The sequence below is a fragment of the Puma concolor genome, chromosome C2 (assembly GCF_028749965.1).
Source record: "Puma concolor isolate L17-30 chromosome C2, mPumCon1.1.hap2, whole genome shotgun sequence".
NCBI classification, from domain to species: domain Eukaryota; kingdom Metazoa; phylum Chordata; class Mammalia; order Carnivora; family Felidae; genus Puma; species Puma concolor.
In genome coordinates this window covers 107,058,506-107,079,860 of record NC_141675.1, presented here as the reverse complement: position 1 = coordinate 107,079,860, position 21,355 = coordinate 107,058,506, and the positions used below count along the sequence as shown (strand labels likewise).

The 21,355-nt window shown below is 36.0% G+C and overlaps 1 protein-coding gene across 7 annotated transcripts in view; it reads right to left on the bottom strand.

Moving 5' to 3' along the window:
- CBLB (Cbl proto-oncogene B) overlaps window positions 1-21,355 on the bottom strand; it is a 214,958-nt gene that overhangs the window by 114,544 nt on the left and 79,059 nt on the right. For all 7 annotated transcript variants that reach the window (XM_086675534.1, XM_086675533.1, XM_086675536.1 and 4 more), the window contains exon 4: window positions 8,246-8,392. In XM_086675534.1, coding sequence (XP_086531660.1) covers window positions 8,246-8,392 — 147 coding nt within the window. The remainder of the gene's footprint in view (window positions 1-8,245; window positions 8,393-21,355) is intronic.

The following is a 21,355-nucleotide window of genomic DNA, read 5'->3' as shown; positions in this document are numbered from 1 at the left end:
TAACAAATACCCAAAATACCAGCTCCTCCACGGCGCCTGAGCGGTCCACTCTAGTAAATAATTCAGTATTTGTGACATTCCTTAGGCACCTTTCTAATGGAACAGAACTGGTTTCAAATATTTATCAATTCTGGATATACTATCGCCCCCAAATTGAATACATACTGCCTAAAGGTAGAAAACTACAATTTGGCATCTTATTTGCTTTTATGTATCTTGTTATAAGGAGTCAAACAAAATAGGCCTGTAATTTCATTTTCCTTATTAATATAGAGAGCCTTAGTTTTTTTTTTTTTTTTAAAGGTGACAATAGAAGTTGCCTAAATAATAGAAATATTAAATAGCATTCCTTGAGTTCTAGGTCAGTTTTTTTTTTTTTTTTTCTCTCTGTACAGTTAGTTACCTGGTGAAAGTCCTTAATTTCTCTTGTGTACCTCCTCCTTTAATTAAATATGACTAAGCTGCCTTTTCTTTGAGTAGAGGAAACGGCTGATCTAGCTATTATGCTAGAAAAACATGTATCTCACTCACTGGAAAGGTAAAGAAACTATCGTCCTTTGTTTCTTATTAAAAGTGAAAGGAAAATACAGGAAACCAAAGAAGGTCCATACCACATCCCCAGGAAATCAAAGGTAGAGGCAATGAACTGAGCTTTAAATAGATCATTTTTCCTCCCCATGGTAAGCAGGATAGTTTCTTATATTCTGTCCTATGCCAAATTTTAGAAAATGTATTATTTATTTTTGGCTTTCGCTTTTATGTTTCTAGGGACTGTGGAACACCCATCATACGAAGTTGAATATTAACTATATTATTTGCAGAATAATTAATATAATGGAGTCTTTAGGGAGATTGAAGGTTTAAATTGGTTAACTATTCCACAACACAGAGGGCTTACTATGTGCCAGACACTATTCTACATGCCTTATAGGTAGAGTTTAACTCTTTTAACCTTCACAACAACTCTGGATAGGAGGTATTATTGTCATTTTATCAACATTTTATAGATGAAGAAACTGATGCATGGAGAAAGCAAGTAGCTTGCCCAAAGTCACAAAGCTAGTAAATGTTAGGGTCACAGCCTGAGCACACCCACCTACACACGCACCCGTAAGCACGCTGCCTCCCAACCAATTAAGTGAGCAAACTCTGTGTCTCTGTCTTTATCTCACGTATGCAGACGCTCACACACATCCCTTTACTCCTCAACTCATTTAAATTAATGACAGTTCCTACAAGTCTAAATATGAGACATTGTGCTAAGCTACTTCAGGAAATACAAAGATGAGTAATAAGCCTGATTTCATGGAGCTTATACTCTAATGGCAAGTAAAATAACTAGGCAGATGATATTAAAACAACAAAAATAATAAGTACAAAGCATAAGCAAGAGTAGAGGAGTTTAAGGAAGAGATCTAGTAATAACAATAGGGATAGAATCATAAGCGAGGCACACTTTGAGGGATTGAGAATATTTATGCCAGAGATTATAAACACCTTAAGAGGGAGGAGCAATATGGGCACAGACATAGAAACCTGTAATTGCTGATGTGTCAGGAAAGAGCCAAAATGTCCCACCTGACAGAAGAAAAGGACAGAAGTAAAAAAGAAATGCTAGAAAAATACATCATGAATTAATCCAGCAATTACTGTCTGTTATGTATACAGTACCTAAAGGACACATTCAATACATATAAAGGATAATAGTTAAAGACTATAGTAAAATGAAGTTAGCATATGTGAAAGAACTACACACAGAGTCTGACATATAATAACTCTACTAACGTATCTGGATGAAATTTTGTGGATAAAATGTCAACAAGGAACTTCATAGTCACACAGAAAAGACCCACACAGTAAACATACATTCAATAACACAAACAGGTCTACAACACAATAGGGACACAACGCATGGAATTATTGAAGTTGAACATACGGAGGGATGTATATTAGTGAGAACACCCCAGAAATGGAGACTTCTGACCTAGACCTGAAAAATTCTGGGATGGTAAAAAAGAAAGAAGAGGCAAAGGAGGCTTCCAGGGAACTGAACTGTTGGAACTGAGGATTAAAAAAAGAAAAAAAATCAATTTGTAGATAATAAAGTCATTGAATATTTTGAGCAGAGAGTAAACATCATTCATCCATTCACCTATCCATCCAACTATCCATATAGTCTGCTGACATTTATTAGTGCCTGCACATTCCAGGAGGTGTGCCAGGTTCTGAGAAACCAAAACCAGGAAGGCAGGTCCTTGCTTTCAAGAAACCTTTCTAGTCTATTAGGAAGGGTGATCGTGTCAACAGTTCACTGCAGTCTAATATGACAGATATGAGCAAAGGCGCCTGGAACAGAGTATGGATATCCACCTTAGAGTAGGGGAGCTTCCAAAGTGGCAAGGCTGACTGGCTTTCCAAGCAGTGGATGCCATCTAGGAAAACAAAAATACATTGGGCAATAAAGTGTTGTGTAGTTAGGTTCTTTCTTTGAGAATGAGCAGAGTACAAAGAGATGAAGCCAGAAAAAAACAGTTCCTAAAGCTGGTCATGTTAATGGGATTTGAGATTTTAAACTAGAAGCAGTAACAATTCATGGAAGCATTTCAGACAAAGAGACAGAGAGAGGGAATGATTAGTTCTGTTTTTTTGTTTTTGTTTTTTGTTTTTTTTTGAAAGAGCTCATTAGTCTAAGAACAACAGGATAGGTTGTTACTGAAGATAGGAAGACCAGTCAGAAAGTTGCTGCCGTAATTTAGGGAAGGGTGTGAACTTGAAATTGAAGAACAGAACTTGAAGTAAGAATGGAGAGAAGATGACGTATAAAAAGATTCAGGTTTAGAATCCATGATTCTTACTGAATTACAATTTTGTTGGAAATGCAAGTCCAGATCTCCCCAGTATGAAGTAGTACTTAGCACCATTAGCCCCAAAATTGCTACCTGACGTGCTTAGAAAAATGTCACCCAGAGTCTAATCACATCAATGGATTTCTGTTGGTCTAAACAGTGGGTAACCCATTTTTTCAGGCTCATGCTTAAAGCTTCTGGACTCTAAACTACTACTCCAGAGTAGTTGCAGAACACTCCAGAGTGCCAAGATTCAGTTTGGTACTGATCTTATTTTGCAGTATTTACCTAGACACATTTCTTCAATAGTGTCACTGCTCTTTTCCCATGTATTTCTACTATCCCCTGGTCAGCAGATTAAGAAAGCAAAAGCAGGACTCAACTATCAAAACATTCGATGAATTTGCATAACCACCTAACAAATGTAGACCTTCCAAACTAATTTACCTGACACATGAGTATTATTCACTTTCCTTGGGACTCCAGTCAGGCACAGTCTCTTGGCAGCTGGGCTTGAGTCCTGAGAAGAGAGGTGGGTCCTGCCATGACTTCAAAAAGTTGAGAAGCACAGAAAGGAAGTATTTGGCATGTAACACCTAAAATTTTTGTCTACTGGGATACCAACTCAACATAGAGAAATCTCTCCATTTCTATACACTAATATTGAAGTAGCAGAAGGAGAAATCAAGAGAACAATCCCATTATTACTTGCACGAAAAAGAGTAAAATACCTAGATATAAACTTAACCAAGGAAGTGAAAGACCTTAACTCTGAAAACTGTAAAACACTGATGAAGAAATTGAAGATGACACAGAAAATGGAAAGACCTCCCATGCTCATGGATTGGGAGGACAGATATTGTTAAAATGTCCATACTACCCAAAGCAATCTATGGATTTAATGTAATCTGTATCAACATACCAACAGCATTTTTCACAGAACTAAACCAAATAATCCTTGAATTTGTATGGAACCACAAAAGACCCTGAAATAGCCAAAACAATCTTGAGAAAGGAGAAGAAAACTGGAGGTATCACCATCTCAGATTTCAAGACACACTACAAAACTGCAGTAATCAAAACACTACTGTATGGGCACAAAAATAAGACACACAGATCAATGGAACAGAACAGGGAGCCCAGAAATAAACCAATGATTATACGGTCAATTAATCTTCAACAAAGAGGGAAGAATATGGCAATGGGAAAAAGACAGTCTCTTCAACAAGTGCTGGGAAAACTAGACAGCTACATGCAAAAGAATGAAACTGGACCACTTACTTACACCATAAACAAAAATAAACTCAAAATGGATTAAAGACATAAATGTGAGACTTGAAACCATAGAAATCCTAGAAGAGAACACAGGAAGCAATTTCTCTGACATTGGTTGTAGCAACATTTTCCTACATATGTTTCCTGAGGCAAGGGAAACAAAATCAAAATAAACTAATTGGACTACATCAAACTTAAAAGCTTTAGGGGCACCTGGCTGGTTCAGTCGGTAGAGCACACAACTCTTGATCTTGGGAGCACGAGTTCAAGCCCCATGTTGGGCATAGAGCTTACTTGAAGAAAGAAAACGAAACAAAACAAAAACTTCTGCACAGCAAAGGAAACAAAAGGACAACCTACTGAATGGGAGAATTTATTTGTAAATGACATATCCAATAAGGGGTTAGTATCCAAAATATATAAAGAACTTATACAACTCAACACCAAAGAAAGTAAATAATAAAATTAAAAAACGGACAGAAAATATGAATAGACATTTGTCTAGAAAAGACAACCAGATCTGGGGCATCTGGGTGGCTCAGTTAGTTGGGCGTCCAACTTCGGGTCATGATCTCGCGGTCCATGAGTTCAAGCCCCATGTGGGGCTCTGTGCTGACAGCTTAGAGCCTGGAGCCTGCTTCAGATTCTGTGTCTCCCCCTCACTCTGCCCCTCCCCTGCTCATGCTCTGTCTCTCTCTGTCTCAAAAATAAATAAAAACATTAAAAAAAAAAAAAAAGAAAAGAAAAGACAACCAGATGGCTAACAGATACATGAAAAGCTGCTCAACATCACTAATCATCAAGGAAATGCAAATCAAAACCACAATGAGCTATCACCTCAAATATGTTAGAATGGCTAAAATCAAAAACACAAGAAAAAAGTATTGGTGAGGATGTGGAGGAAAAAAAAGAACCCTCTTGCACTGTTGGCAGGAATGTCAACTGCTGCAGCCACTGTGGAAACCAGTATGGAAGTTCCTCAAAATTTAAAATTAGTGGGGCACCTGGGTGGCTCAGCTGGTTAAGTGTCTGACTTCAGCTCAGGTCATGATCTCATGGTTTGTGAGCTCGAGCCCCACATTGGGCTCTCCGCTCTCAGCACAGAGTATGCTTCAGATCCTCTGAATCCTTCTCTCTCTGCCCCTCCCCCACTGGCACACTCACATACATCCTCTCTCTCAAAAATAAATAAACATTAAAAAAATTAGAATTACCATATGATTCAGTAATTCCCCTACTGGGTATTGACCCGCAGAATATGAAAACACTAATTTCAAAAGATGCATGCACCCCTATGTCATTGCAGCATTTATTTACAATAGCCCAAATATGGAAGCAGCCCAACGGTCCATAGATAGGTGATTGGATAAAGAAGAGGTGGTATATATGTACAATGGAATATTACTCAGCCATAAAAAAGAACAAAACCTTGCCATTTGCGACAACGTAGATAGATCTAGAGGTTTAATGTTACATGAAATAAGTCAGTTAGAGAAAGACAAATACCATATGATTTTACTCGTATGTGGAGTTTAAGGAACAAAGAAAAAGAGACAAACAAAAAACTCTTAAATAGAGAAAAAACTGGTAATTACCAAAGAGAAGGTGGGTGGTGGATTAAGTGAAATAGGTGATGGGGATTAAGAGTATGTTTATCATGATGAGAACTGAGTAATGCATGGAAATGTTGAGTCACTACATTGTACACTTGAAACTAATATAACACTGTATGTTAATTACACTGGAATTAAAATTAAAAAATAATAATAAAATAAAAAATCTTGTCTGCTTCCTATTTTTATGAGATCTGAATACCAAAATTGCCTTTGGGAGTTTTACAAAATCTCTTGAAAAATAGCTTTGTCCCAATTTTAGTCCGAGCATAATATCTTTTTCTCTATGACCATTCCTTTGAAAAAAAAAAAAATACAATACTCCTTAAGCTTAAAAACTACTTTATAAAAATCATAAGCTGTTTGGCTGTTTTTAGAACTAACTCCTCAATGCTTCTGCTTTTAGAAACAATACTAGTCTCAAGTTTAAAGGTACTGGTTAGATCAAATGAAAGCATTCTCACATGGCCTCAATGTGTAGCGAGATAAATGACAGAAATGCTTCCGTATGAGAACTAAGTTATGTGAAAATATAAACTAGTATTAGAGCATAAGGAAGATAAAAGAATTCAACCTTTTGAAAGGCTACATCATTCATTCATTTGCTTGCTCATTCAATAAAATACTGTGAAATAAGGTGAAAACCCACAGAGAATATAAAGATGGTTTCTCCAATGATCTAATAAAAGAATCATTAATTTTGATGACTATGGAAATATGTCTGAGTTCCAGAAGGAGCTTTAAATTTGGCTCTCATCCCAAAAGTAAAATATTAAAGAAAAATGGAACAGCTTTCTCAAGGAAGTGAAGACAGAAGAAAAAGGTATAAAGGTTTTGGAGGTAAGGACGGTATTTAATCAGTATTTCAAGAATCCCCCACTTGATTTAATAGTGCTTTCACTCATGTAGCAGTTGGAAGAAATTTCAGCCCCTTGATGTCTATGGTTATAAATAAAGGGAAATAAAGAGGCCTCAAATGCATAATTCTCTGTGGCTCGAAGTGCCAGCAAAACAAAGTCTGCTCTTAAAAAAAACGTGTGAGCAATCTTTCCATTTTCTACTGACCTTTTGACAAGCAAACAATTTCATAACTCACCAGAATTTTCAGTTTTCAAAAAGAAATACCACAAACATTTTGTCCTGTAAGTTTACTTAAAATTTTAAGATAAAGTATATTTTGAAGGTTACCAACTGTTTGCATTAGGCTCAAAGTATTAATACATGAGCTGTGACTTCAAGAAATCCTCTTGGTTCTTACGCCCAGAATTGGGCAATGCCTTTCTGCTTTCTACAGTCCACAAATATTTAATTAGCATACTTTTGGCTGTTATTCTAATTTAGATGAGGATGAACCTTTCCTTTTAATTTCTCATTTGTGAATGCATATAGGAGCATTATAAATAGCTAGATTTCTGGAACACAAAATGTCCATGTTAGTGGCAAAAACCGTATTTCCCCCTTTAGTGCCAAAAAATCATTCAGAATATATTTTATTTAAGAAATAGGAAAAGGGCTTTAATACTTCCAAAGTCAAAAGTTAAGAAGCTAAGCACTTAGCACTTAGATAAGCAGAGTACTTCATAGAAGAAAAAAAAAAAAAAAAAAAAAGGGAAACCCACTGTTACAGTTAATTTACCAGTGTCAAAAGATGAAGACCATCAAAAGTATATACCAACATTTTATAGGTCTCATTTCACCAGTGAATGTATAAATACAGACATTTAAAAAGGGGATAAAAACAATAATCTATGTGTAAGTGATCACTCCTCTCCTTTAATACTCAGCCAGGATTCTGTCTACATTCAAGGACATTCTGAGGGTGCTCACCAAAGTTTGTGTCTGGGGAGGAAGTATCTAAAGGAAATCATCTTTATCTAGCTACTTCGTGATAACACTTCTATAGCTTGTTTACACAAGATCCTCATTTCTATATCTTGTTTACACAACTCAAACTCTGTGCAATGATACAAAGAAAACGTGAAGTGGGGTGCTAAAGTATTCTCTTTCAGCTGAATATCACTTCTCAACCAAGCTTACTAACCACCTCCTCTAAGAAGCAGTCCCTGATTCATTCAATCATGAAGCAACTGTTACCCTCTCTGAATTGTCAGAAAAACTTATTTATGCCATTTTTAAAGTCTCTATCCCTTTCTGCCTCTTATTTTATATACGTGTCCTAGGTGTGTACTAAGTTATAAAAAAGATACGAGCTTCTGAGAGATTCCATCTTCTATACCTCTGCTTCTTCGAGGTAAACTATTTAATTCAATGAATGCTCATCAAATAAATAATAGTATGACTGCTATTTGCTTTATAGAAACATAAAACTATTTAGTAACTAAGGCATACTTTTGGTGGCTAAACAGAAAAATTAGCAATCAAAACATTTATCAAATATGCTCAAGTACAGTCTCAAAATATTCAAGTAAAATCTATACCATATGGAACTAGAGGTAAGATGAGGTCATTCTTCAAAAATGGATGCAGATGATAATAATGATTTGTACTTACTTGTCTCCAAAAAACTTTCTCCAGAACTCAGCAGCGTCTGCTTTCGTGATACGAAAGTTATCTCCCTGGAATTGCCCATTAGGAAAGATTGCTTTAATTTCTGCCAGCATATGACTGAAGATAAGGGACAGTTTGGTGAGATTTCGTCTGTAGACATAGAGGGGGGAAAATGAAAAAAATATATATATAGGCACACGTTAAGTTTTAATGGGAATACATATTATGAAAAATAAAATTATGAATAGTATTAACATAGGTCTTAGTGGCTGATCATGAACCTCAGCTGAATAATGCATCTAAAATCAACGTTCATATAAACTATACATTTAAATTCCTAAGAGGCTTTCATTTTATATTTATCCATGTATTCATTTAACATAAACAAGAACAAGATAAATTACATGATTTCAATGAGCTCACAGCTTAATGGGAGAGGTAAAAAAAAATCATAATCAAATATAAATGCTGAACACAAAAGTCAGAGTGACTATTTCTACATGAGGAAGAAAGGAAAGATTTATCATCAGAGGAGGATCTAGGGAAAATTAAGTAGTTTGACGGATGAAAGACTTGGAGTGAAAGGGAGGAAGGGAAGGAGAAGGTATCAGGGTATTAGCAACAGCTTCTATACAAAAGTATAGAGGGATGGAATAGAACTATTTATGTCATTTCCAGGTTTAGCATGGCTAGAGAAGAGCAGAAAAAGATGGAAGAAAATGGCATGACACAGGGTGAGAAAGTTTGGTGAGGACGTGAAATAAAGAGGCATCTGGAACAATGACCAAACTTTTTGTCAAATACGCTTCTACTCCCACTAAGAAATGAGAGTTTCTATTGATGGGCTCCAGATATGCTTATATTTCAGAAGCTCCTTGAGCAATTCTACTGTACTCCCCTTGTGAGGAGCTACTGCTAGAAGGAACAGGGAACCAAAATGGATTAAAAAGACGGAGCACATGATTAAATCTGTTTTAGGAAGAAAAGTTATGGTACACGGCACCCAGGTGGCTTAGTAGGTTAAGCGTCTGACGCTTGATTTTGGTTCAGGTCATGATCTCCCGGTTTGTGAGTTCGAGCCCCACACCGGGCTCTGTGCTTACAGCACGGAGCCTACTTGGGATTCTCTCCCTCTCTCTCTGCCCCCCCCCCCCCCCACCGCTTGTGCTCTCGCTCTCTCTAAATAAATAAATAAACATAAAAAAAAAAAAGACAGAAAAAGTTATAGTAGTATGAAAAAAGTGGTTTAGAATGTTGGGAAAGGCAGGTGTTATCTTCACTGTAATTACCATGGTAAGTTCTGGGGATTCTGACAGGGTTTAAAACATGATTCATACTTCAGAATACTACTATCACCTGCACTCCTTCCTGCCACTTCGTAAGAACTTTATAACATTATCTTAATCAGCCCAAAACTGCTGGAGTTAACCAGTAAAGAAGCAATTGAAACACAAAACACTAAAGAGCTTTTCAATTTTGAACTGACCATGCTTCTTTATATTCCTGTTTACTCAGAATCACCAGAACTCAGTAGATACATATATATAATATCTTTCCATTTTGAAGCTTCAGCTGCTTTTGTGTGTGTGGTGAGGGGTCAAGGGTGAGGAGAAGGGGGAGGCAATTGCTTTAGGACTAAACATAGAGGATAATTAACAGAAAAAGCCATCACATTTGCAATGCATTTAAAACTATACAATATTTCAATAAGCCTATGACACTAAGAGATATGGTTCTTTGCCCCGTTTTCATTCATGTATTTGTGTTTAATGACTCTCAAATAACAAGCAAAAACATGTTAGGTACCAAAGACATTACACAATATGCACCTGTCAATAATGTCAATGAGTATCACTCTTTCTAAAACATTTAGAAAAGGAACCTATAACTTCCCATGTAAGATGAATACAGAATAAAGGAAGGTACTCATGATAAAAAGCGGGAAAAATAGGAATGAAAGGAAAACAATAGTATAAAGTACTCTATACCTCAATGAATTCAGCTCTATTGGAAAACCAAAACTGTCCCAATTTCCATAATGTTTATAATCTATGAGAAGACTTATCACAAAGAGGAATCAGAAATTTAGGCCATATTTTAATGCTTAGCAACAGTAAACAATCTGCAAAGTCATTACGGTTATACATAATATTCCATTATTTTCTTTCTTAGATTCAGCCACACTTCCACACAATTCAGCCTAATCCAAATGTGAAAGTTCTTTAGTCAACTTTGATCTTAGCATTTATGTCAATACATCCTCATTTAGTATGTATGGTAGATACAAGAAATTCAGTTGTAGGAAATGAAAACGGAACTATAGAACTAGATCAAAGGGAAGAATTGTGGCCAGTACAAGCTGCAACTGACTTTTGAAATTTGAGTTGAAGGAAGAACATAAAGTCATTTTAGAAAATCTGCAACAAATTTACTTATATAATTAGGCAAAAGGGTTAATTTTCCACCAAACTTCCAATTGATAGATACAGGGGGAAAAAAAAAGAAAACATCAATATGGCTATAATTAGGGTAAACCAACTGTTCCTTATGTCTGAATTGGTTGCTCTCCATCCACTTATGCCTTTGTTCTTTAATCATATCCAAATGTTTTTCATTTTTATTTGTTAGATCTAAAGTCTGAAGCACAATGCCAGTGATTACCCATCTCAGCTATGTGATCAACTATACTTTAAAGCAGAACTACTAACATTTTATCTTTATAATTTACAGTCTAGAAGCTGTAGTAATCACTAGTACCTATATAAATTAAATAATCAGTTTTAAATTATCAAATGTAGGTAAGAGTTCAACTTTCTTAATTCCTGCAAGTGGATCACCACATTTTTTTTTTTTACATTTTGCATAAACTAAGGCAGTGGAAAAAGATATAGTTTTGCCTTTAGTCTTTAAAGAAACTTAAATTCAAGTTGTTAAAAATATGTGAATGCAACAGTGTTGTATTACCTTAATTTTCACAGATGAGAATATATATTTGTATTTATTTTATATCTAGTTTTTAAATACATGCACATACCATACACGTGTAAATGATCACCTTGGAAATGCATTATTTTTAAAAGATCAGTTTTTAGAAGTTGTAATTCACAACAAGATATGAACTGACATCTAACTGTACTATCCAATGTCATTTAAATTTATTATCACAGCATATGGTTTTTGTCTTTTAAATAACGGTGGGGCTTTGTTGTTGTTTAATATTATTTTGCTATACATTACGTGCTTTAATTCCCCTTCTCACTTTTTTTAAATAACTTCCAATTTTGAAAACAAAATCCAAGAATATAATTATCTCTAACCATTGAGCCACAGGAGGAAGAAAGGCAACAACAATACATCTTCTTTCTAGACGAAATGTTTTTTCCTTATTATGAAAATTTTCCATATTTGGCCAATTTTCCCTAGGCCCACTGACTGCTGCTCATCATAACACCAAAATGACGAGTGGTTAATAAAGGATTTGATTACTACTAATTAAGAATGTATTTCTATCATCAAAACTCCCCTACCCCAAAACATCTAAAAAAGTATAAAAGCTCGTCCACAAAGACTCAATAACCTTGTAAACGTAACTTTAATTTCACAAAGAATTCTGCAACACTTTCACAACAGAGATATTTTGACTAATTATTACATCTCCCATTAATCAGCACAAGCTATGCCATTTTTAACACTGGTTTTGTGTGAAATTTTGTTTATTAAGAAATAAGCTTTAGAAAAGAAATATCTTGAAATACCAAGTGATCAAAAAGTAGCTTCCAGATGGCAATACTGGGTAAACCAGGAAAGATGCTGATATTAGAGGAAATTTGAAGAAGAGGAAGGAAGGGTGGATGAGAAGGAAAGTTAGCTGCATTATTTTAAAAAGGATGCATCAGCAGTGTCAATATTGCCCATGCAGCAAGGTACCTCTTTTTATCCTGGATTCAGCCACCTAATATTGTATTTCTTCAAAACAATATGAATCAATTTCTCCAAAAGTCAGATTACATTACTGCACAGAATGTGAGGTTGAACCAGAGGGAATTAGCATGACTTCTGGAATGATGGAGTTTCCCTGTTTAGAAGTAAGTCTCAGTAGCCTAAAGTGGCTACAGCCAACATCCTAAGAGACTGGAGGCACATGATGATGAGGGATAATACAACCCTACCCTTAATAAACACAGCACATCGTATGGGAAAAAGAGACATGAACAGATTATTATGATGCAATACGGCAGGGTCAACACACCAAACAGCCGTCTTGACATGATAAATTAAATTTGAAAAGTGCATAAAAAATATATCAGGATTCGATTAGTAGCCTCCACTAAATGTGAGAGAGACACAAAGAATGTGATCTAATCAGAGTGCATATAGTCCTTGCATTTTTTTCAAGAAACATCTGTGTCATAAATCAAGGAAAAAATAAAAAGCTTTAAATGCTGAATTAGTGAAAAACTTCATATGACACTTTATATTAGTGAGGTCCAAAGTTTGTGGGCATGTACTACCTTTGGTAGAAGAAAACAGGGGACCATTTTTAATCTAAAAACTATTAATTCAATTCTCACGTTTAAAAAGTAGAACATGCTCTTCTTAATCTTTACAAGGTGAAACAAATTCAACATGAAAAGAAAGGCAGGACATAAAAAATATAAACAGTAGCACTTAAAATGAGACTCACGTCCAGTTAAAGAGCAATTTCCATTCACTGTATTTCTAATGTAGTGCCCTCCAAGATGGGTTTAGAGAGTTATTTCACACTGTTTTTGACCTTGGGAACATTTAGATTCCTAAGAAAGTGAAGAGACTAGGCTGATGTAAGCCTTGCCTTTCATTTCTCCCTCGTGGGAACAGACTATTATTAAGATGGATCCTGAGAGCCTTAAATTAAACTGGATCTTACCCATTCCCTGCCCAAATGCTTTAAAGTTTCCAATATTTCCAAGGGAGTGTGAGGCAGAGCTTCCAAGACCAAATACCAACAAACACTCAGAGTCCACCCCAAGTCAAGAGAGGAGTAAAGAGTGTGAGCAGAAACTAACCTGAGTTGCAGGGGAAAGGATAATTTTTCAAGCTTCCCCATGTTACTTCTTAGAAACTGAACTGCTCGCTTAAAAAGGAATTTAGCAAACAATGTCAGTCCCAAAACTGCACTAAGTTGGATAACAAAGGAAAGACTTTTTCCTTTGCTAAAGAATGTATCACCTACCACTAACATGGCTGGGAAGGCCAAGCCCTACCTTCTGGCTGGGGAAGATGAACGCTGGGCATCCTTTGATCTCAATGTGGCATATACTCCTGAATGTGTTGCCTGCAAAGGTCTATTAAGAAGAGCAAGACGCCATCTCTCAAATTAAGGATGTTGTTCTCACAGTAAATAGATTTCCTTTCCAAAACAGTTTTAAATGGACAATTTACAAATGCCTTACTTAAGCCTAACTCAAGCATGAAATATGCCTATTATGTTCAAATATAATATCCTTTGACAAATTCCCAGGTGATATTCAAAAGATATTCTGCTTCATCTGTCAACTATTCTATATTAAGGAGTGTGGCCCTGAAATGGACAGTACTAGGTTTATATCTGTACTCTTGAACAAGTCGCTGAACCAGTCTGCATCAGTTTCCTCACCCCCAAAATTTTAAATAAAAATGCTTGTCCCACTGAGTTGTCACGAGTAAATACGGCATGTAGGTAAGAGCCTAACACATCAAATTTTTAAAACAATAATTAAGAGTTATTATTAGTTCTACCCACCACCCCTGTTTAAAAGTGTAAGTATCTATCATTAGTCTTTCTTTCTTCTTCCATATATTATTGTTCATTAAATTGAGGGCCAACTTTAAGGCAAAAATCATCATTCTCACTTTATCAAGATCAACAGTTGTCAATGGTAGCCCTTTACACTTCCACGGCAAGCAATAGACAAGAACTGGGTTCATCCATTCAGTCATTTATTCCACACATCTTGAGTATCTATATATACTAGGTTTGGTTTAGGCACTGATAATGCAAGGATGATGGCACAATCCTACTCTTCATTACTTTAGGGGGCTTAGACATCTCCAATGGCACAGGACAATGCAGTGGGAATAATGCTGGGAAAGAACCAGAACAAAGGTGGTAATCAGTGCGGGAGGCAGAGGAGTTTACAACTTCTGGGGTGATGCAGAACTGACCAGAATGTAGCCCTGCAATGGGTAGGTACAGTAAGGTGAATGGGACTTCACCCAGGAATTAGATAACTCCAAGGTTAAATGGGGTCATTTGTGTGGATTTTGAAATTTCTTATGATTATGACAGTTTACATAAAGATAATAACTACAATAAACCTTATCTCAATATATTCAAAAAGGCTTCCAAAATAATTGTTTTAATGTCAGTTATTTTAACTTTGTGGCAATGCCAAAGTGGGATTAACAACATCTCTTCGAGGATTTCAAGTTTTATGTGGAAAATTTATGATGAGAACATACTTCAGCATGATATCACTAGTACTTTCAACTGGTGTAGAGGCTTAACAATATCCACTTCAATAAAGAAAACTCTTTACTATTGGACGTGTTTTGATTAAACCTAGTCTTTAACAAGTATCCTTTTGTAAAAGAAATCTTAAAATGTAGACCAGTCTATCACTTGAGAGAGAAAAGAAAAAATCTATTCCTACATCCTTTTTTATTTAAGATAAAATACAATGAAAGTTCTGTGAACTAAGTGAAGTCATCATCACTGTGAGATTCATATAGAAGCAACAAGAACACAGAACTTTGTTTTCTTTGTTAGGTTCTTTTTCAAAAGAAACACTAGAAGTTCAAACTATACTTTGATGACCCGGCGTAATGTGATAAAAGACAAGTCTCATCAACAAACAAAGTGAACTCTGAAGCAACACTTTTTCTTTTTTTTTTTAATCTAGATTTATTTTTTTGTTCTTTGCAATTCCTTGTAAACTACCATAAAAAAATTACAGTGAAGTAGTAATCTGAATTACTCAATTAGAAGTATTGTTTCCAATGGAAAATTCTTAATTATCTTTCACTTGTTACACTCCCTACCCCACAATTTTTATTTTTCATCACATTTGACACTTCAAAGGTGGTTTTTGTTTTGGTTTTACTTAATAAAATATGGTTTAAATTTTTTCCTAAAATATTTCCTTCAAGGATTTCTGCCATCTGTGGGACAAAGCTACCTTTCCTCCATTTCTTTTTTTGGTTTTTAAGTTTATTTATTTTGAGACAGAGAGCATGCACGAGTGGGGGAGGGGCAGAGACAGAGGGAGGGAGAGAATCCCAAGCAGGCTCCACGCTGTCAGCTTAGAGCCTGATGCGGTGCTCGAACTCACGAACTGTGAGAGCATGACCTGAAGTGAAACCAGGAGTCGGACCCTTAATGGATGGAACCACCCATGTGCCCCCTTTGCCATTTCTTTCACCATTTCTGTGTGCTCTCCTCCAGCTATTCAAATTGTCTCCTGCTTTCTCTCTCCACACCTTGGGGTGACCCATCCTTTCCTTCTCTCTGATACAAAGCTTCCATGCCTCAGCCTATTGAGCTTCCACTTGTACCAATTTTATCTCAAAGAACTCCCATGCTGGGGCGCCTGGGTGGCTCAGTTGGTTGGGTGTCCGACTTCAGCTTAGGTCATGATCTCACAGTCTGTGAGTTCAAACCCCGTGTCGGGCTCTGTGCTGACAGCTCAGAGCCTGGAGCCTGCTTCAGATTCTCTGTCTCCCTGCTCTCTGCCCCTCCCCTGTTCATGTTCTGTCTCTGTCTCAAAAACAAAAATAAAAACATTAAAAAAAAAAGTACTCCCATGCTATCTTTCCTGTATTCCTTTCTCAGGTGTGATCTATCACACGTCCACCACTTTACATTACCTGCCACAGCCCAATAGTCTCTCTGAAGAGCAGCATGATTATGTATATACACATTGCATTTCACTTCCAACAGAGCAAAACTCTTTTTTTTTGGAGAATGAAAAGTCTTATTATATTTTTAAAAGCTTCTTATGCATAATAGATATTCAATAAGTGTTATATTTAAGGATCATGAAATTTTAAGAACTATAAATAAGAAAGTTTTTCCTGACCCCAAAACAGTGCCAATGAACAGATATAGATAGAAGCAGTATATAAAAACAGTAGAAATGCCACACAGTAAGGCATCAACTTTCCAAACTTTGATGAAAAGAAATTTTACTGAAAGCTGCTTTAAGAATTAAAAATCTGGGGGCACCTGGGTGGCTCAGTGGAGTTAAGCCTCCAACTGTTAATTTCAGCTCTGGTCATGATCTCACGATTCATGGGTTCAAGCTCCACATTGGGCTCTGTGCTAGGAGCATGGAGCCTACTAGGGCTTCTCTCTCTCCCTTTTTCTCTGCCCCTCCCCTGCTCACATGCTGTCTCTCTTTCTCAATATAAATAAAGACTTAAAAATAAAGAATTAAAAATCAGGGCGTTGACTCTAAATTAGAAAAACAACATTTGTTCTAGAAGTCCTAAGATCTTTCCTCCCTTATCTTTTTTAATTTTCCTTGTGAATGGAAATATCATACCAGCAAGCTAAAGGAAATTAGTGCTATATCCCCCATGTATAGTTTCCAGAACCTCAATTAAATTGAACATTTGTCGTACTTTCTGAGGAAGCATAACATAGTTTCCCATCACATTACTTGTTCCTGACAGTTACTTCCTCCTTTGGCTCTGGAAATTTTCCTAATTGATACCTCTGCCCCACTTCAACGTTGCTCTCTTGGAGCAAGTAAAAGATAAACGAGAATAAAGTTCTAGTGCTCATGTTGTGCGTGACAGCAGAAGAAAACTAAAATCACAAGGTATTTTTTACATCTCTTCTCCTTGGGTTAGAATTATCTTTATTCAAATGGTTGGGGGAAATACAAACACGATTTTTCCAAGCAATTCTCATTTATTTTTGGTATAATCTCATGTGGATACCACATTATAACACACTGAATGTGTATGTGCATGTGTATGACATAAAAGAGAGAAGAGGAAAAAGGATAATAAATAGTATGCCCACTATAGTCTTAGTTCTATTAAAAAGCTGAATGTAACATTATAGATAAATAGAAAAAAACTATAGGATATACACAAAAAGATACAAACAGTAGTACTCTCTGGGTAATTTACAAATGGTTTCTCTATAATTTTGTCTTTAAATTTTCCAATTTTCAACAAGAAACAAAAATGTCTTCAGAGAGTCATTATACTGATCTTCTCGAGCAAATCTGTGATGTACGTATCAGACAGTGAGTAGAATTCCACACCCACTGCAATGTCCCCATCCTGTGACAGGCCCCACTGGCATCTAGGCTGCTTTGGCTTTCAAGTCAAGTCAAGCAGCATCTCCAGTACAGTCACCCCAAACCTCTTGACCATTGATTCCCAATTTTCTAAAATGCATTAGCCTTTTGACCACAGTACAGTCACCAATGGCACACTAGTACTTTCCCAAATCCCTCTCTAACAGAAGAACTCAATTTCACATTTTTAGAGCATTAAGCAGGGACTACAAAGGTCAAATAATCGAATACTGCTAAACAGAATAAGGAGTCATCTCAATCTGTTTCAGTCTCATTATCTTTAAATGTAGTTGGTGATTTTATCTCCTACCTTTAAAATAGTCTGCTTAAAAAACACAATTCAAGTGGATTAACTTCTCAGGAGTACAGTTTGATAGTTATACAGACAAGTTAGTACGTCACATATAATCTTTGTCATGAAACAGCGTGAAAGTAATTTCTAGTTACATATGACCAAAAGATTCAATTACCCACATTTTTTTCTTCAGCTTACCAAATATATGATATGTATACATGGCAATGAGTCAAGAGAAGAGAGTTAATTTAGAGCCTCACAGAGAAATGCTAAGGTTCTTAAAGCAATGAATATAGTGAGACATTTTTTTTTTTTCTTTCAGAATGAAAAACAAAAAGGTAAAGCAATCATACGAAGACATGGCTGTCACACGTCTGTTAGCAGTATGATTTCCCTGGACCACTGTAAACTTTTTAAACTTTCTGAACACAGCAACGAGAGATACATTAAAAAAAATTTTTTTTAAGGTCTAAGATTTTCTTAAACTGGTGAAAGTTCAACTGGATTTAACTTATTCTGTAGCTGAGTGGTGGTGATGGGATCTTTTGGACAAGTAGTTTCTGCATTTCCAATAACAAGCCTCGTGAAGGAAATACTATAATATAGTGGAGGAAAACAGGACACTGGTAGTGTAGGGTTCTAGACGCAGCTCTGTCTGCCTCATTGCTCCATGATATGAAAAAAGAGCTGAAAACTTCTTATTCAAATTTTTTCCCCTCTATAAAATGAGGTGATTGTGGTACATCCTTTCTGAGGTCCCATAATATTCTATAAATCTATCATCACTTTTATTCCAGCCGGTAGGAGGTAACTAGATAGACCGGGCACAAAGAAGCCCATATGATTTAGATAAAAATTGTGAATCCATTTTATAGCCTGCAACCAATATGAAGTGTAAGGTGCTATATAATCTCTCCAATTTACAAACTTCCTTTAATATGCCTCCATCTGGGACTGCAGAAACCCTTAAGTCGGGATACAAAAACCGAACATAGAATTGAAGTTACAGTAAATACAAAAAATCATTAGTATATTTGGAAGCTGTAATTTTTATTGTTCTTTACCATAATAGGCATCTCTGACATTTATCTTTTTTCAACAAAGAAATCCTTGAACAACATTGGCTCTCAACAGAAAGAAAACCACAAAGCAGCAGAAGTAACAACAAAAAAGACAATGTAAAAGCTCTATGTTTCATGTTAATGAATAGTAAACTCTAGAATATTGAAACCATATGAAAAATGTAGACTTCTAAAATAGAATATGCCCACTGGGAAACTTACGGTTTAAAAAGTCACTTTTATTTATTTGTTCTTGGTAAGGAAATGTGCTAATATGTGTAGTAAGCATAGGATAACAATAGGTCTAAGAATTTTAACTTTCATCTCAATCAAGAGTTTAGAAATATCCAAATTTAGGGAGACTATTATGTTTACCACATGGTGGCTGATCAATAATATGAATCAAATCCCTTTACTATTTCAGTATGATTGCAAACAGAATAACACCCACATCAATAAAACTCCTTCAGATTTTGGTTTTGGAGTAGAAAGACAAATAGATCGAATCTACCTATACTCTGAAGGCAGTATATTACATTAGTTAAAAGGGGCCAACCTGAGTTTAAACCATTTAGTACCACTGAATGACCTTGAGTACTAAGCTATACCTTTTAAACTATGGTTTCCTCATCTCTTGAGATATGAATTATATGAGGACTAATCTCATTGGATTTGTGGAGGATTACAGATGGCCAAAAATTCTTTACCACTCCTCCCTTCATGGAGTGGTTTCTACTTCCCTTCCCCTTGCACCTGGACTAGGCTATGCCTCGCCTTGATCAATAGAATGTGGTAGAAATGACACTATATAAATTCCCAAGCTAGGCCTTAAGAGATCTGCAGTTTCTGCCTTTGCATCTTAGAAAATGTTCTTGGCATTTAGCTGCCATGCTATGAGGATGCCCAAGAAGTCATGCAGAAAGACCCAGTGTGTTCCCAGCTGCAAGGCAGCAACACATGCTAGGTATGTGAGGGCACTGGACCTTCCAGTTGAGCCAGTATTCAAGCCAACATCATATGAAGTCAACCTACCAAATCATAACAAACAATAATTGTTGTTAAATTAATCCACTAAGTTTTGTGGTGGCTTGATATGTAGCAGTAAATAATTGGCTTAGGAAACTGACACATAGCAAGCATCGGATAAATGTTAATCATTATTACTAGTATTATTAAGTACTATCAACTTATTATGATAATCATTATCATCATCAATAGCAGCAGTTGAAAGGACTGGACACTCTTCTGTCAATATGAATAAATGACATTGATTAAAAAACATCAAACTTGTTATTTAAAAGCTGTATTTCTACCTAACAAAGTATTTTCACACATTGGAAATTATAAAGTTTTCAAGCACTGTATTTTCTCTGATACTAAAACCAACCAATCAGGAGATATTTTTAGACAAAATCTGGACTAACTGAAAGCAGCCTACTCTAATTTGGATCAGAAGGAATTTACTACAGTTAATTTCCCAAACATATTTATTTATATAACCACACAATGAACTGAACTGTGAAAATACCATTAGGTTAATCCACTGATTTCTACTGACAACAGACTTAATTTCTATAAGTAAATGCTCAAAGGTAGAGAATCCCCTTAGTATTATTGTATGAATGTAAAATGTATGCAAAGACCTGAAATGTTTACAGCCTGTATAGAAAGGTCTTTTAATTGAGCTGCCACTTAAATCCCATGTTTTCGGAAGACGACTTAACGTAACTAGATTTGACATATGTCTAGATAAGAAATCATCCTGGGTTTTGGCTTATCTACTTCTATTCACTGGGGTCTCTGCTTAAAAGTCAAGCACTATTGGGGCGCCTGGGTGGCTCAGTCGGTTGAGCGTCCGACTTCGGCTCAGGTCACGATCTCGCGGTCCATGAGTTCGAGCCCCGCGTCAGGCTCTGGGCTGATGGCTCAGAGCCTGGAGCCTGCTTCCGATTCTGTGTCTCCCTCTTTCTCTGCCCCTCCCCCGTTCATGCTCTGTCTCTCTCTGTCTCAAAAATAAATAAATGTTAAAAAAAAAAAAAAGTCAAGCACTATTAATAACCCCTTATCAACACTGAAGTATACACACTGATTTTTTTATTTAAGCACAATTCTTTCAGCTTTCAGCTGTACCTAAATCATCATTATAATGTCACTTGTGAAGACATTTAAGAGGGCTGCTAACAGATCACTGTACCTGTCTACTATGTAAATGCTTTTAGTGAAATTGTTATTCAATAGATGTACTGGTATACCCAAAACTTGCAAAATTTAATTTATACACTAAGCACAAGAATCAATCATCATTCCTCTCCTGGAGATACCTATCATTTAAAACTCCACATGAATAAGAAAATCCAATTATTTTAAAAAGTAGAAACCATTTTTAATATTTCAGTTAAACATCAGAATGATGTGAGATAGATTGTGT